The sequence below is a fragment of the Python bivittatus genome, unplaced genomic scaffold (genome assembly GCF_059951505.1).
Source record: "Python bivittatus isolate LINGU-HERP-01145 unplaced genomic scaffold, Pbiv_v1 ctg000480_np1212, whole genome shotgun sequence".
Taxonomy (NCBI): Eukaryota; Metazoa; Chordata; class Lepidosauria; order Squamata; family Pythonidae; genus Python; species Python bivittatus.
This window is the reverse complement of record NW_028277075.1, coordinates 9,495,815-9,511,076: the sequence shown is the minus strand read 5'-3', so window position 1 is coordinate 9,511,076 and position 15,262 is coordinate 9,495,815. Positions and strand designations below refer to the sequence as shown.

General features: G+C 39.7%; 1 protein-coding gene across 7 annotated transcripts in view; it reads left to right on the top strand.

Moving 5' to 3' along the window:
* Positions 1-15,262, top strand: part of TMEM63C (transmembrane protein 63C) — a 77,346-nt gene extending 62,084 nt beyond the window's left edge. For 6 of the 7 annotated variants that reach the window (XM_088145291.1, XM_088145289.1, XM_088145288.1 and 3 more), the window contains 10 exons: positions 3,533-3,686; positions 5,234-5,340; positions 5,913-5,999; positions 7,551-7,616; positions 7,840-8,002; positions 8,889-8,994; positions 10,710-10,877; positions 13,065-13,180; positions 13,980-14,051; positions 14,280-15,262. In XM_088145291.1, the coding sequence (XP_088001417.1) occupies positions 3,533-3,686; positions 5,234-5,340; positions 5,913-5,999; positions 7,551-7,616; positions 7,840-8,002; positions 8,889-8,994; positions 10,710-10,877; positions 13,065-13,180; positions 13,980-14,051; positions 14,280-14,492 (1,252 nt within the window). In that variant the 3' untranslated portion in view covers positions 14,493-15,262. The remainder of the gene's footprint in view (positions 1-3,532; positions 3,687-5,233; positions 5,341-5,912; positions 6,000-7,550; positions 7,617-7,839; positions 8,003-8,888; positions 8,995-10,709; positions 10,878-13,064; positions 13,181-13,979; positions 14,052-14,279) is intronic. The other variant, XM_088145293.1, reaches the window with a different exon arrangement.

Genomic DNA, 15,262 nt, shown 5'->3' with positions numbered 1-15,262 from the left:
TTGACAGCAAACCACATGTAGATATTCGCCTGAAAGGATAACCAACAATACATCAAATCCCAAAGACATACTAAAGAAACCAGACCTTTATAGATTTCTGAAAACTTGGCCAGGGTAGGGTTGGTCTAATCTCTAATCTCTGGAAGAACTATTCTAGAGGAAAGGAGGGGAGTGACTTAGAACACCTTTCTCTGCGGTCATTGCAGAGTCCTGGAGAAGAACCTTTTCCTTTTCTTAACAAATGAGCAGAAACAGAATAGTTCCAAAGATGTGCAGTTATGGAGTGATAAAGGACTTTATGGGTAACAAGCCTCCCCTTGAATTGGACCCAGAAACTGACCGGTTACTGGTGCAGCTCTCAAAGCAGTGCTGTTATATGGGTAAACTCACTGGCATCCATAACGGTCGCCGCATTCAGAATCAACTGAGTAGTCTTCAAGGGTAGCTCCATGTGGAGCACATTGGAGTAGTCCAAATGGGAAGTGACCAAGGCATGAGTGGCTTTGTGGAAGGCTTCCTGCTCCAGAAAAGGTTATAACGGAAGTACAAAATGAATGAAACAACATGAATAAAATAATACCACCATCCACAAACTAGTGGCTTTGTTAAAAAGGCAAAGTTTGGTGATGGGAAAAATTCTGAATGATAGGCAATCTATTTTTTTTCCCCAAAAAGTTGGAGTCCTCATAAATACATACGCACCCCTCATGTTATTCCCTTTCAGAGTTAGGAATATTATATAAAATGCAGAAAGAGATAAGTAGTAAGCAAAAGAAATGGAATATAAGAAATACAAGAAAAGGAAAGGAAATTTAACAAAATCTGGTTTCCCCCACACAATTTACTGTACCTTTTCATACTTTTCTACCCTTGGAAACCATCCTACTTTCCACCACATCCATACACCAGTTCATACTTTTTGTTGTTGTTGTTCTTTAAATTTCTTGTGTCTCTTTTTGGAGATTTAATTCATTCTATCCAGGTATGACTTTCTCAATCTTCACCTTCTCTGGGGCCCATTCCCTTCATACATTTGCTCTGCTGTTTCAGTTGCCATTCATTCTTTCGATATGACCAAATCACCTCAGTGTACTTCTTTCATACTGATCACTCACTTTTGCATTCACATTCATTCAGTATCCAAATATTTTTATCAAAATAGAGCAATTCATTTATTTGCTCTAATTTTTTTTTATAGATAATGTGCAATCATTCATTTCATGTTTCATTTCAAACACATCTACCTTGGTCTTTGATACATTAATTTTCAGACCCATATTCCTCATTGCATCATATACTCCAGGTGTTTTCAAACTTTTTCAGGCTATAGAACCTGTTAATTTAAAATCATCGTCATCAACATCAAACCCCTAATCAGGAAGCAAAGCTCTAGTAATAGAAATTGACTGTGTTTGAATAAACTTTTTTTTTTTTTTTTGCTCTTATTCTCTCACAGAACCCATCAAGTTATTGCAGAACCATAGGATTCCATGAAACACAGTTTGAAAAACCCTGATATAATCTATTCAACATTCACAGTAAAATCACTTGGGTTCTTAGCCAACCACACAGTATAGCTTTCATAGAAAAATACACATACATTCACTACTTCAACCAATACACCTCATAACATCTCCATAAATATTCCTTATACATTTAACATAAGTAAATTAAACAATCAAGAGGACCTCACAGGTCTGAATCATGTTGAACTGTTCATTAAGCAATTTGTTTATTCTCTGCATGCTTAACTTCGAACACATATCACTCTTACTGTATTCAGCCACCTTCAATTCCATACATGCAGAAAACATTCCATATTCAAAATGGTTCACTTTATCATAATTTTCTCTAAATCAACAAGACAGCAGCAAATTTTCTCAAGGACATACAGTAGTATGTCTCGGAGACCTGGTCTGCTTATTCCTTGCTCTACGTAAAGCCCCACTGGATTTCCCAAATTTGTCTCATTGTCACCTTTCCTATCCTTTTAATCACAATTGAATTAAACAACTTCCCAGGCATGCTTAACAAATTAATCCCCAGATAGTTTCTGCGTTAATTCTTGCTACATTTCCCTACATTCAGTTTTGAGCACTGCATTTTAGAAAAGATACTGACAAGCAGGAACATATCCAGAAGAGAACAATCAAAATGATAAGAGGGCTTGGAAAGAAAAATGTAAAGGGATTGGTTGGAGGCCCTGGGTATGTTTAGCCTGGAGAAGAGATGTCTTCTTGCCCCAAAGGGAGGCATTCTTCACCTGAGGGATCAAATCCACAGTTTGAAAGTAATCTCAGATCCTGTGCTCCCCCTGAGGTTCAGATTACCACTTCTTACTATTTGAGGATGATTTGCCAACTGTACCCCTTTTGATGAGGGATGATGTGACTTTTGTTACTCATGCATTGGTTACTTTCCAGTTAGATTATTGCCATGGGCTCTATGTAAGGACCCCCTTGAAAGAGATGTGGAAATTGCAGAGAGTTCAAAATATGGCAGCCAGGCTCTTGTAAGATACTTTCCAGCAGGAGCATATGACACTTGGCTAAGTTCCATTGGCTCCCAGCTGCCTTTTGTGCCAAATTCAGGGTGTTTCTGATTGCATATAAATCTCTGTATGGCTCAGGTCCCTCTTACCTGAAAGAATGGCATTCTCCATATATTATTCTAATAGAAGGGAGTATCTGTAGCTCAGGGTTGAACTGTGGAGTTTGTGGTGCTCCCTGAGCTTGGTTGTTTGCTTGCGGACATTTCATTACCACATCATTAGTGCACTGGGAATGTTACCTAGTTGGGTAATGAACCATCTGCAGGCAATCAAGTTTTTATATTGTTTCCCAGGAGCTCTGCAAACAAGAACCTTCTACAGTACCACTCCAGAAAGATGCCCATTAATCAACTAATCAACCTTTTCATGGGTGGCATCAACACTCTGGATTTCCCTCATCCAATCAGTCCGTCTTCCTCTTTATTGTGTTTTAAAAAGAATCTTAAAACATTTTTTATTCATTAGCATTCCCCATCACACAGTAATCATGTCTGCAGGGTTTTAACCACCCAAACCTTGTATTTTTCATTGTAGTTATTGCTTTTTTTCTATTTATAGTTCGATAAAGTAGTTTTAGATTTTAGACAATATTATGATGGCCATAATTTTTGTGTGGATTTTAATTTGACTTTGATTGTTACTTTGTTGTATTATTAATGTCCACAAATTGTCCCAGTGGTGGGCGATGCACAGTAAAAGAATTATATAAACAAATTTTGCCCTCAGGCTATTTTAAAAAGAGAATCAGTAAGTGCTGAGTTCAGCAGAATTCATCGAGTCCTAATGTTTTGTGAGAGATTATAAATTTTCCTGTGCACAATTTATAGTTTTTAGCTGTGTGTTGTGATCTACGTATATACAAGTCCTAAAAGGACAAGAGGAGAAGCTTTATCTTGAGACAAGCCCTAATATGTTGGTGTTGGACCCTGCTTCCTTGTCTTTGTTACACGCAACCTCCAACCCTCGCTTTCTTTCTCACAGGGAGAATTTATCTGTTGGTGGTGCTTTGTGGTGGGTGCGATTTATCCTGCTCAACATCTGCCTCTTTATCCTCCTCTTCTTCCTTACTACACCTGCCATCATTGTGAACACCATGGACATGTTCAACGTTACCCGACCTGTGGAGAGCCTCAAGGTGCACAGCACTTCATATGTTATGTTCTTCTGTTATGTTGTATCTTATTGACCCTGAAGCCTTATTTCAGGGAGGATAACATCTCACTCCCAACCTTTTGGGTCTTTCCATTCCATGCTTATTCTCACTCCACACTCCAAGTAATTGTACTTGCCTACACACAGGGCAGACAATGATACCCAGACTTTTTGAGAATGAAATGCTGCCTGGGTGGACACCACTGTCTGAGAGCTCACCAGCAGTATACAGGACAGATGAGTCATCAGTCAAGTTCAAAAAGGTAGAGAGTTGGAAATAACCTAATCACCAAATGAGGAACCAGGGAACTCTTAGGTGCAAAACATGTAGTCATAGAGCAGGTCATCCTTTTCCCACAATAGCTGAACATCCTGATCAGTTGGCAGGTGAGGACCAGATTGGTGCTGCCAGTTCCAGTGTTGCTTGTGGGAATAGGAAAATGGCAATTGCCAGTGAGTTCACTGGGAGGAAGGAAAAAGGCCCATGACTTCCCTTTTCGTCCTGCCTACCTTCTCAAGGACTAGGATTCTGCCTCTCACCCAGCAGTCCTGTGCAGAGCAGGAAACTGGTGGACTACCTAGCGGGATGGCTAGGATGGAGAAAGATCTCATGACTTTTCCTTCCCTACAGCTCTACTCAAGACTGCTAGAAAAGAGGAAAACTTGCCTTCTCCCTTTCCACCAACCAGGCCCCTGCAGAGGTGTGTGTGCAGTGTAAATATGTGTGTGCGCACACAGGTGCACCCTACCTCTCTATCTGAACAGCTGATATGGCCATTAGAGCCAGAAAGATTATTCACCCTGATTTAGAAACTCCCTGCTTGATCTTCAAAGTAGGCTGTATCTTCAGTTTGTATTAGCAAAATGCCTTAACACTGAATGGGTATAAGTGATCCTCTCCTGTGTAGAAAGAAAGAGAAAGAGCTGTGGCAGAAACCACTTGGCACAAATCTAATTCTCATCCTTTGCCTCTGAATTTGCCTTTACTATGTCACAGTTATGCACAGTAATGAATTCTAGGAAATGTTTTAAAATAAACACTGGAATTTTTCAATGGTTAATTTTTCTTTGGAAAGAAACCTCATTTTGTAAGTTCTTCAATAAGAAGTAGATATCAATTGCAAATACTGTATTACACAAGTTTATCTATTCAGAATATAATTTTTTTCACATAATCCATAGCAAATGGATATGTTCAAGACAGATGTTATTGATCAGAAAATTTTCCAGTGCAAACAAAATGTTCTGGGGCAAACTGACATTTTTCTCTAGCCACATTAGGGTCTGTGACAAGTAGCCTAACTCCATCAGAACGTATTCCAGTTCAAAATGTTCCAGCAAATCAAACCTTGCTAGTTATAATTCCCAACACAGAATTAGAAACAGAGAGAGGAAGAAAAGAAGCCTAGGGTGAGCTACCAAGCAAAAGAAAGAACAAGTCTTCAGTTCTGTTTCTCGGAAGTTGTATGGAGAAAAAGCTACTGTTTTTGGAAAATTCTTGGCTTACCCCCTTTCTCTCTCACCTTCTAGAACCCTATTGTGACCCAGTTCTTCCCCACACTGCTGCTCTGGGCTTTTTCTGTGTTTCTGCCTTTCATCGTGTACTACTCAGCTTTCTTGGAGTCACATTGGACAAGGTAATTCCAATTTTCTTTTATCACATTTATTTATTTTATTTATATATCAAATTTATATCGCTGCCCAATTCCCCCACATTGCTATGTTTTCAGAGTTTCTCTAGGAATCTACCTTGCCATGGCAATGGGTAAAAAACAAACAAACTGATAAATGTTCAGGGGATACAGAAGAACCAGGTATTTATTGTTTTGTTTTGGGTTTTTTTGTCACATTTTCATTGCACCTGTATTTGGAAACATTCTAGATAAGTCTTTCATTATTCAGGCACTGACACATTTACTTTCTTTCTGGGTCTCAATCTTCCCTCTGGCCAAAAAAACCTGTTGTCTCCTTTTTCTGGAACAAAAAATAAAAATTGTTTAACCAAAATTAACTTTGCAAAGAAATATGGGCACATGGGTTAATTATGTATATTATCATCAATTTTCTAGTGAAAGGGTTTTGGAACATTTTATTGATGATGTAATGTTTTAAATTCTCTCCTGCAGAATTCTCTCCCATATTTGTCTGGTTTCTTTTCATTGCTGCTCTCTCCCTACCTCCCAAATAAATGCATTTTTGTTTGTTTTAGGTCAAATGAAAATCAGCTCACAATGCACAAGTGTTATTTCTTTCTGGTATTTATGGTTATCATCTTGCCTTCACTTGGACTGACCAGGTACAGAGCAAAGTTGCAAATGCTCCATGCACATCAGGTTTTCCTTATGAATAGCTCATAATAGTACTATACAATGGGATTGTGTTTTTTTTAAGTACCAAGCTGAGTGTGGTGGTAAGTGTAATGTGTTGGTTGACCCTGGATGCAGGGCCCTCATATTGATATTCATCTCCTCCCCTCTTTAATATGCTGCTTATATCAAATTATATTATTAATATACTATATTATTATATTAAAGCTGGGTAGTAGTTTAAGGGTACTTTCAGACAAGTATTTATTTCTTGTTATGGACACATTATTCACACTGTAACGTATTGTGATATTACCTTCCCTAATTGATAGTTCAAATCCATGGCTGGGAATGCAGATAGGCAAAAAGTTCCAGTATGATTTTGTTAATACATGTTAAATATTTAGCAATGCCTCATAGCAAGATATTATTTCATGTAGATATTCAATGGGATTTGTTCAAGTTTCCAAATTACCCATTGGTGTTATTTTAAGTAGTAACATCTGTTGAAGTGAGTTGCAGTTCGTGAAAGCTTTTGTCTTTTAATAAAATGTGTAGTCTGAAAAAGTACTGTCAGATTCCCTCAGGTACTGAAAAAGTACTGTCAGATTTTTGGATATCATAGACTAACATGGCCCTCCTCCCACAATGTTTAAATGTTTAAGTAGTATCTCTGAGTCCTGCCATTACAGTCATAGTCCTGCATTAAAATGCAGCAATGATGTTCAACCAATTCTTGGAGAAATGTAACACAAACACTTTTAAATATGGGAACAGCAACAAAAACAATCACACACTAGCAATTAATAGATTATTAAAGTAGATAGCTAAAATGATGCACTAAATGCTTTCCTAAAAAAAAAAAATTATCAGCTTCTCAGAAGCTATGAACAAGGAAGTATGAAGGTCCCATGTAAATATTTCACCTTCCCCATGGCTGGCTGGGGAATTCTGGGAGTTGAAGTCCACTCATCTTAAAGTGGCCAAGTTTGGACAACACTGATCTACCCCAAGTCTATGAATATATGCAGAGCAGCTGATCTGCTGCCAAGTTGGTGTGGTATCACCACCAGAACACAATCATAATTTCCTGATCAGTGTCTTCAGTCATTGGAGCCTGATTCCATTATTTTCAGAGGGAACATGTTTGCTACGTTACAGATGGTGGTCTTGTCTCCAGTTTTTTGAAATGGGAACAAGGGCTGCTCGCTGCCTCCACACCATCTCCACAACCCACTCATCCTCAAGTCTTCCCACCCGTTCTTTCAAATTTGTAGGAACTGCATCTTCCTGCACTGAAATATTAATTGCTACCACCCATTTGACCACAACATCACTGCCTGCTCTTGCTAATCAAGATGGACAAGGGTTAAATCAGCTTGGCCCCACCTCTCCAAAGAACCTGGTCCTATCTTCAAACTGCATAAACTGAAACATGCCCATTTTTGTTGAATAAGCAGGGCTCATGTATGGTCTTGGGTGTTGGTTATAAAGTAACAAGCTTATGATCCCTCCTGTTCTTCTCTGTTCCCACTTCCCAGTTTGGATCTTTTCTTTCGCTGGTTATTTGACACCCACTTTGTGGATCAAGCAGAGCTAAAATTTCAGTAAGTATTGCTGAACATTGCGAGTGTGTTTTTGTGAGATGGTTCACCAATTTTAATGTGTGGGATGGTTGTCTCTTGCTTGCACATGACACATGAAGGCAAGTGGGCCATTATGATTGCATATAGCCTTAGTTCTGAGGGCATAGTTCTGGTATATTATGCTCGCTCTCTCTCTCCCCCCCCTCTCTCATTCACCCTTTCCTGGATTATTTTTTTAATGCAGGTGTGTTTTTCTCCCTGATAATGGTGCTTTCTTTGTCAACTACGTTGTCACTTCCAGCCTGACTGGGACAGCCATGGAGCTATTGCGCATCCCTGGACTCATCGTCTATGCCACGCGACTCTGCTTTGCCAAGTCCGAACCCGAACGGCTGCACATCAAGCGGGTTTGCTGGTTTTTTATTTCAGGCATTTGAAACCTTGCTTGTAGGATTAGAAGGCTAAGAAGCCTCCTGAATGACTGGGATTCTGCATTAACAGATTATGTCCAGCAATACTCTTAAAGTGGTGCCATAAATCTCTAGGACATTTCCCCTAGTCAAAGAATGGGAGGTTTTGTGGAGCAAGAATCTCATGAAATGCTGTTTGAGAACAGTCAGTGTTTAATCATTGCTTATTATCTTTAGCCTGCTAAAAGTCCCATCTCATTCAAACATAATGCTAAGTCATAATGTGCCTTGTTTAATTATGTCTTAGCATGATGTAGATGACCTCCCCCATCATGGGTTAGCATTATTGCAATGTAGCATGAGTCCCAAAGCGTGAACAGAAGCATCCTAGCTTAGTTTTAGGTGTGAATGCAGTAATGAATTTATGATACAGTTTACAGGAACTACTTTTCAAGCAAGATTGTGGAATCATAGCTGGTTCAGTGCAGAAGTTAGGCTTAATTGTTGCTAATTATAAACTACTTACAGTCCTAGTTTTGAAATGGTTTAATAGCAGCTTAAATCAGGAGTTGGCAATATGTGCCCATCAGCACCCAGAAATCCCTCCCCTCATCCTGGGTAGTATTTCTGGATCCTCTAAAATTAAATAATTTAAAATGTTTCGTTAAATTACTGAAATCTTGTGAAATCACTAAGAAGTGAATATAGATGTTTGTTTATGTTGTGTGAGAGGTTGTCACCTGAAAAAAGGGTTAACTCTGCATAAAGAAAACAAACTACTGTTAGCTATGCGCAGGAGTCTGCTGTCCCATCCAGTGATTATTCATTTGACTCCATTCATAATAAAATTAAAGGTAAGGTGTGCTACTGTGTTTTACCCCAGAATCAAGCCTATGAGTTCCAGTTTGGATTGGAGTATGCCTGGACCTGTTGCATATTTGCTGTGGTGATGACCTATAGCATCACCTGCCCCATTATTGTCCCCTTTGGTAAGTAAATACACAATTCCTCCAAAATTCCTGTTGTTGTCAGTAACATCTTTATAGTCCTAGACCCCAGCTGACTGCAGTTTAAGGAAACACTGCAGCAGTAAATGAACAAATACAATCCACGTGATGGCTGTTGTCTGCCTTCTGGGTCGTATCTCTTAATGGATTTCTGCAAATGGAATCAAACAGGTTTTGAGATAGAGACCTGTCAATCTATAAAATAGAAAAGCAGTGAAATGTACATTATTCTGTTCATTTCAGACGATAGCCTTGTGAAATTATATACAAAAGAATATATAAAGGATAGCTGAGTAGCTTTCTCCTAATAAGAATTATTTGGAGCAAAAAGGAGTCCAATATATTGCAACAGTTTTAAAACATGTTATTAACAACAACCACATTGCTGGATTTCAGTCCACTGAGCAAGTAATGCATCGCTTTTTACATTTAACATTAAGATCATCTGAGAGGCTTTATATATTCAAGGTCATAACCTTAACTCTGGAAGAAAAGTTGTACCTTGGTGATTAACCTCATGCTTTGTTCCTGGATTCAATTCCTGAATCTTCTATTTGGGTTAGGAAAAACTCCTGTCTGAAAGCTGAATGAATGGCTTCCAGTCATCATCCACCATCGTGTTGGACTTCAGTTCCAATAATTCCTAGCCAGAATACAGCAGTCAAAAGGAAGTTGAATTCTACTATTTCTGAGGGCGGAAGGTTGGGAAATTGCCTGTATTTCTTGGTAGACAAAACCAAGGAATATGGGCAATGTCCTGTCTTACAGTTTTACATGTGTGTGCACACATGCACATGTACGTACATATATACACACACCAAACTTCTCTGTGAATTATTATAATTTATTTTAAAAAATCTGTTTTATCCTGTAAGGCAGCTTGAGAGGGTTCTGAAGTCTACAAAGAAACCTAAAGAATCTTAAATAGAGATATAGTAAAATATGCATAGTATTCAGTATAACTGCTCAATTAGGATTAAGTCTCTTTTATATCTTCTTTTCTAAGCCACAGGAGATCTGATTGGAACAGGGACTTTTCTGTTACTCTTTCTCTCTGTGCCACTTTGCTAATAGCCTTTCCTACTCCAGAACCGCTATTTGCCCCAAAGAGCAGTAGCTATTTATCTCCTGTAGTCAATAACAGTTTTTATGGGCCTGGGGGAAAAGGATTATTTTTGCCAAGAAAGTGGTGTAGGGAGAAAAAGGTAAATCCTTCCTCCTTTAATATTAATCTGAAACAAAGGCCTTAATAGGAAATGAACAAAAGTACAAAAATGTAACCACACATTTATCATATTCTCTAGGTTGGCCCTGACTATTGATATGATAGGTGATCCAAGGGAATGAATTCTTATGCAAGGGAAGAGCTATAGAACATAAATGCAGGATCAGGAGGAGGAGGATGATGATGATGATGATGATGATGATGGATTGGTACGGCATAATACAACTGCTGGCATCATTTCCTCAGAGTTTTTTCCAGCAAAACTCTTGATAACCTTTCAGATGTCAGTACTAGTAAATAAATATTTTGCATGCAAGCAGATGTTGTACTACTGCTGAACTGTAGTCCCTCCCAGCTTATTCTTTTCTGTAAAATATTTCTGGGCTGATCTCCTTGTTGTCCTCTCAGCTACTGCTGTCTCTTCTGAGTGGCCATTCTCCATGCCCCAATTCTTCCATCTCTTTTCACACAGGTTTGCTGTACATGCTACTGAAGCACATGGTTGACCGCTACAATATTTACTATGTCTACATCCCTACCAGGCTGAACCAACGCATCCATTCAGCAGCTGTAAATCAGGTGGTGACAGCACCCATTCTCTGCATGTTTTGGCTGCTCTTCTTCTCCATTCTCCGTCTAGGTAAGTGAAGCTTAATTGGGCCTTCCTTGAACTATATTTGGGTTAGTTAACCTACACCAGCTGTCTCCAGACTTGTGCCCTCCAATTTATGGGACTTCAGTTCTAGCTAAGCTGGTTGGAGAATTATGGGAATTGAAGTCAATTCATTTGGAGGAAGACAAGGTGGGAAAGCCCCTTAAGCCAAGGGTTTGTTCTCTGTTATTTAGGCAGGACTATAATAGCTAAGCTCTTGGGCTTCATGAGACTCTGTATCCAGAGTTATATTTATTGTACTTCTGAGAGTGAAAACTCTCCGTTTTTCTATATGATGGTTTTAAAAGTAAGATGGCAAGTTTACCAGCTATCATTTCATGCATGGTGAAAGTGTAAGGAGGTCATGCCAGATGCGTGCTTAAACATATGCCACAAACTGATTAATTTCTGCACTGAAAAAGATGTTCTCCTACTGTTATGGGAAACTGCACTTGGTACAAGCAATCCCAGAATGAATTAAGGCTACTAATAATTGTATAGCACTTGAGGTTAAAGGGAGTTTCATGTGTATATTTTAGAGCAGAGCTGCATCATTCATTTCTTGTGTTCTTCATGACAAGCTGTAATGGACAGTAGGAATAACCTTGAGGAACAGGAGAAAGAGCCACAGTCAAGGCAATGGTCAGATAAAATAAATCTGAATCCAGGGCAGAAATGTAATTTCAGAAAGGATCTCAGACATGACCCTGCCTAGTTCTCATGAAGATAAAAGGAGGGAGGGGGGAAATGCATTCAGATTTGCAAGATTCTGTTACTATAACCTTAATAATAAAAGTAGTATTAGCTTGCATGTTTTGGTTTCCAAGTTTGGTCTACCTTGGAGGGCTGACATCAGTCTTGCAAGTCCCAATGTGCCCTTCCTCCCATTACACAAGCCTATAAGTCAGTGCTTTCCCAGCTTAGATGTAGGCTCCTTAAATCTGGAAGAGAGGAACATGTGTAAGGCCATGAAGTCATCTCCTGGAAAAGGTTTCTACCAGTATCAGAACACTAAAACTTCCTCAAATGTACATCTGCTCTCCCTGAGGCATAGATTTTTCAGTAGATCTGAACTAAAACTCCTGATTGTCACATACAACCTTCATGGCCTTTAAAGAGTCAGAGCAGCTAGCATAACCCTGAGTTTTCTGCCTTTGACTCAGAACACTGCAAATGATTCACTTCTGGACCAAACCCAACTCTCTGAGGCACAAAAAAGAGCACAGTCAGCGGCATCTGAGATGGTCCAAAACTTAAGCTTCCCATTGTCTTGGGTGGGGCTTGAGGGCTCATAGCAATGAAACTTAGCAAAGTTTGTGCAAGGAACTGGGAAGCATCTACTTTCTACTTCATATTTTTAGTCTCCAAGTCCAAACACAGCAGAGGAGGCAGAAGGGAAGCCAGTGTAAGTATTGGGAGAAAGTGAAAATCCTCAGGAGCATACTGGCTTGTATTTCCACTACTCTACTTCTAATATACAAGTAGTCCTTGTTTAGTGACTGCCTCATTTCGTGACTGTTCACAGTTATGGCAGTGATGAAAAAGTAACTTTACGACCAATCCTCACATTTACAACCTCTGCAGGCCTGTAAAGCAAAGGAAAGCTGAAGTAGATCATAAGCACAGTTGCAGTTTCTCTTAGTGACTGAGTTGCCAACACCAATTGTGGTCACTAAACAAGGACTACTTGTAAATGTTTAGATATGGAGACTCCTGGTAACTCCACAGCATATAGGTGTGGCTTTTGAGTGAGGTCTGCAAGTCTTGCATTTCAGATAGTTTATAAGGAAGTGAGAAAGACAGAAGCACAACTGACCTCTGCTTTTGTAGCTCATTTCACTGAGCAACTAAAATGTTAGTGTGGTGCAGAAGGAAGAATCAGTTCTAAAAATGTGCAATATTCATACCTGGGCATATGAAAGGCAAATTTAAAGTGGTGCATGAATTTGTTGGTGGGTGGGTAAGAACAGAATAAGGGAGTTAACGATCATTCCTTGAAGGTTAGCTTCAAAAGCAGTGATCAGTAGTATGTAGAGAACCCTCGTGATGAGCTTTCTTCCGAAGACAAAAGGCCTCTGAGCTCCCAGCTCCAAGTCTGCCATGAACTGTGGACAGAGAAGGCAGTGAGAATGTATGCGATGTGCCAATCTGTTTCTCTCATCATCAACGCTATAGGCTCTGTTCGCCCCATTACCATCTTCACCTGCGTGGTTCTTCTCTCCTGCATTCCCTTTTCCTTCTTTGGTCTGTGCCTGAAGAAGTTTCATCCAAGGAAACCTTCCAGCTATCAGGTAACAATGTACTCATTTCTCGGATTGTATCCAATGGGACATCTTCGTGGATCAGGCTTTTTTCCTCCACACAGTCCCCAAATCTACTCCAGGCATTGAGGGACTCTTGAGCCAATTTAGTGAGGCCTGAAGGAGGAGAAAAGCAAGGGAAACTTTGATTGCACAAGTGGAAATCAGCTGACATGACATTGGATCTTTTGGGCTGTTTCTTACAATTTGTTTATGACCAGTTGCCACTAGAGAGGCAAAGCATGGACACGTGGTTCTAATTTTGGTTTCTGGATGTAATAACACACAGCTAACTATTATGTGAAATATTACAACCATTTCCCTTCCCTCCCCCGCCTTTTTTTCTCCTTTGTCTTCTAATGTATTTCTGGGATGAATGCCCCATCTTTCCCTAAAAAGTTAGAAACCCAGTGCTAGCAGATGTATGCACTGAATAAGCCAAATAACACATTGATGATAAAATCTTTAAAGAGTACAGCAAAGGACCTACAGTTCCAGAACTCCTACTGTTTCTGTTCTGAGAAGCAGTTTTTGATGTACTAAGTGAACTAGTCAACGTTCAGTTATGTGCTTTTCTTGCATCTTCATGGTTCCCAAATGGATCAGAAACTGTGTGTGCGTGCGCATATGTTGGATTAAGCATTCTGGGACTGAATTTCATTATTTGAACACTGTCAAATTTAATTTTACATCTAAGATTGTTTAGATTTGGGGGGGAATTCCAGACAGGGCAATCATCCTTGGTTTTCTGTCTTTCATCCTACTTACGTTCTTCTCCATCTGCAAGCAGATGTCGGAGCAGTCTGATGGAGCTTTTAATGATACAGAAACAAGTAGCATCTCTTCCACACCCAATTCAAATGTAAGTATATTCATCATTTGTCAAAAGTTCACACACTTGATGACAATGTATGGGTGCTTTTATACAGATTCCTGTCAAGGAATGTGTCCCAGAAGTTTTTCATGTTCCAGAGATGCTTCACAAGCCACAAGCAATATTGCTTCCATATGGTTGCCAAACCTGGAAAGGTGGGGGAGTCTGTATTAAAGGAGTGCCCCAGAATCTAACCTCCTTGCTTTTGCATTGCAGATGTTTATGGCCACTGTGCTTCAAGAGCCAGAACTAAGTCTTACACCAGCAGCTTCCCCAGCTCATCAGTCTTATGGCACGATGGGCAGCCGCCTGGAGCAAGCAGAGAATATAGAGGAGAGTGGCCTGCCAAGTTTTGAAACAGAACTGGAAAGCACAGAAGGCAAATACAGAACCGGGCCTGTGCTGGACACCCAAACTCACTATCATTGATTCCATCCTGCCAGACCAAAGACAGATGGACAGAAGTGTTGAATCTTCAGAATGCTGAAAGGAAGCATCACAATCCAAAGACTAAATTGCCCTGAGCTTCTATAGCAATCCTGCTATAAGACAGTTTGGGGCAAAGACCTGGTGTTGTAACTTGGACCAGAACCAGTCAGGCAGATGGATGATGGGCCTTTTCAAGTCTTGACATCTCTGGCCATGCTGTTAGGATGGTGGATACAGAACAAATAGAGGTCTTCTGAAGAGATAGTGTTACTTCTATCCTATACGCCAGCTGCTTAGCAGCATGTTCTATATGTTACCTCTGTTCTGTTCCAGGTTGACAGACTGCCATTGCCTGGCTCTTTCTGTGTCTTCTGGTAAATTATCTTAAGCCTCAGTTGTTCCATATTCTCTTCCCCCCCTCCCCACTATTTTGCTTTTTTAAAAAATTGCTTTGGTCAAAAGAAACATTTCTCTAGCTTGAGCAATCTTCTCATGGCAGCAAAAAGAAAGAAAGGACTATTTTGATTTGAACAGTGCAATGTCCATAATAGCTGTGATCCTTTCTATAAACCATTAGTGAAGGGGGGAAGACATATGGAATGCTGAGCACCTTCTGATCCACATTCAATATCACTGCAAATCTCAGTGTATTGCCAGCTGTAGAACCAAAGGCCTTCCTGAATGATACAGAGTATTGCTTCTGCTGCAGTTATTGCTTTTGTCCAAATCCGTTGCCTCTAAGAAAGACTTGCTGTGCTAATTTGGTTGAA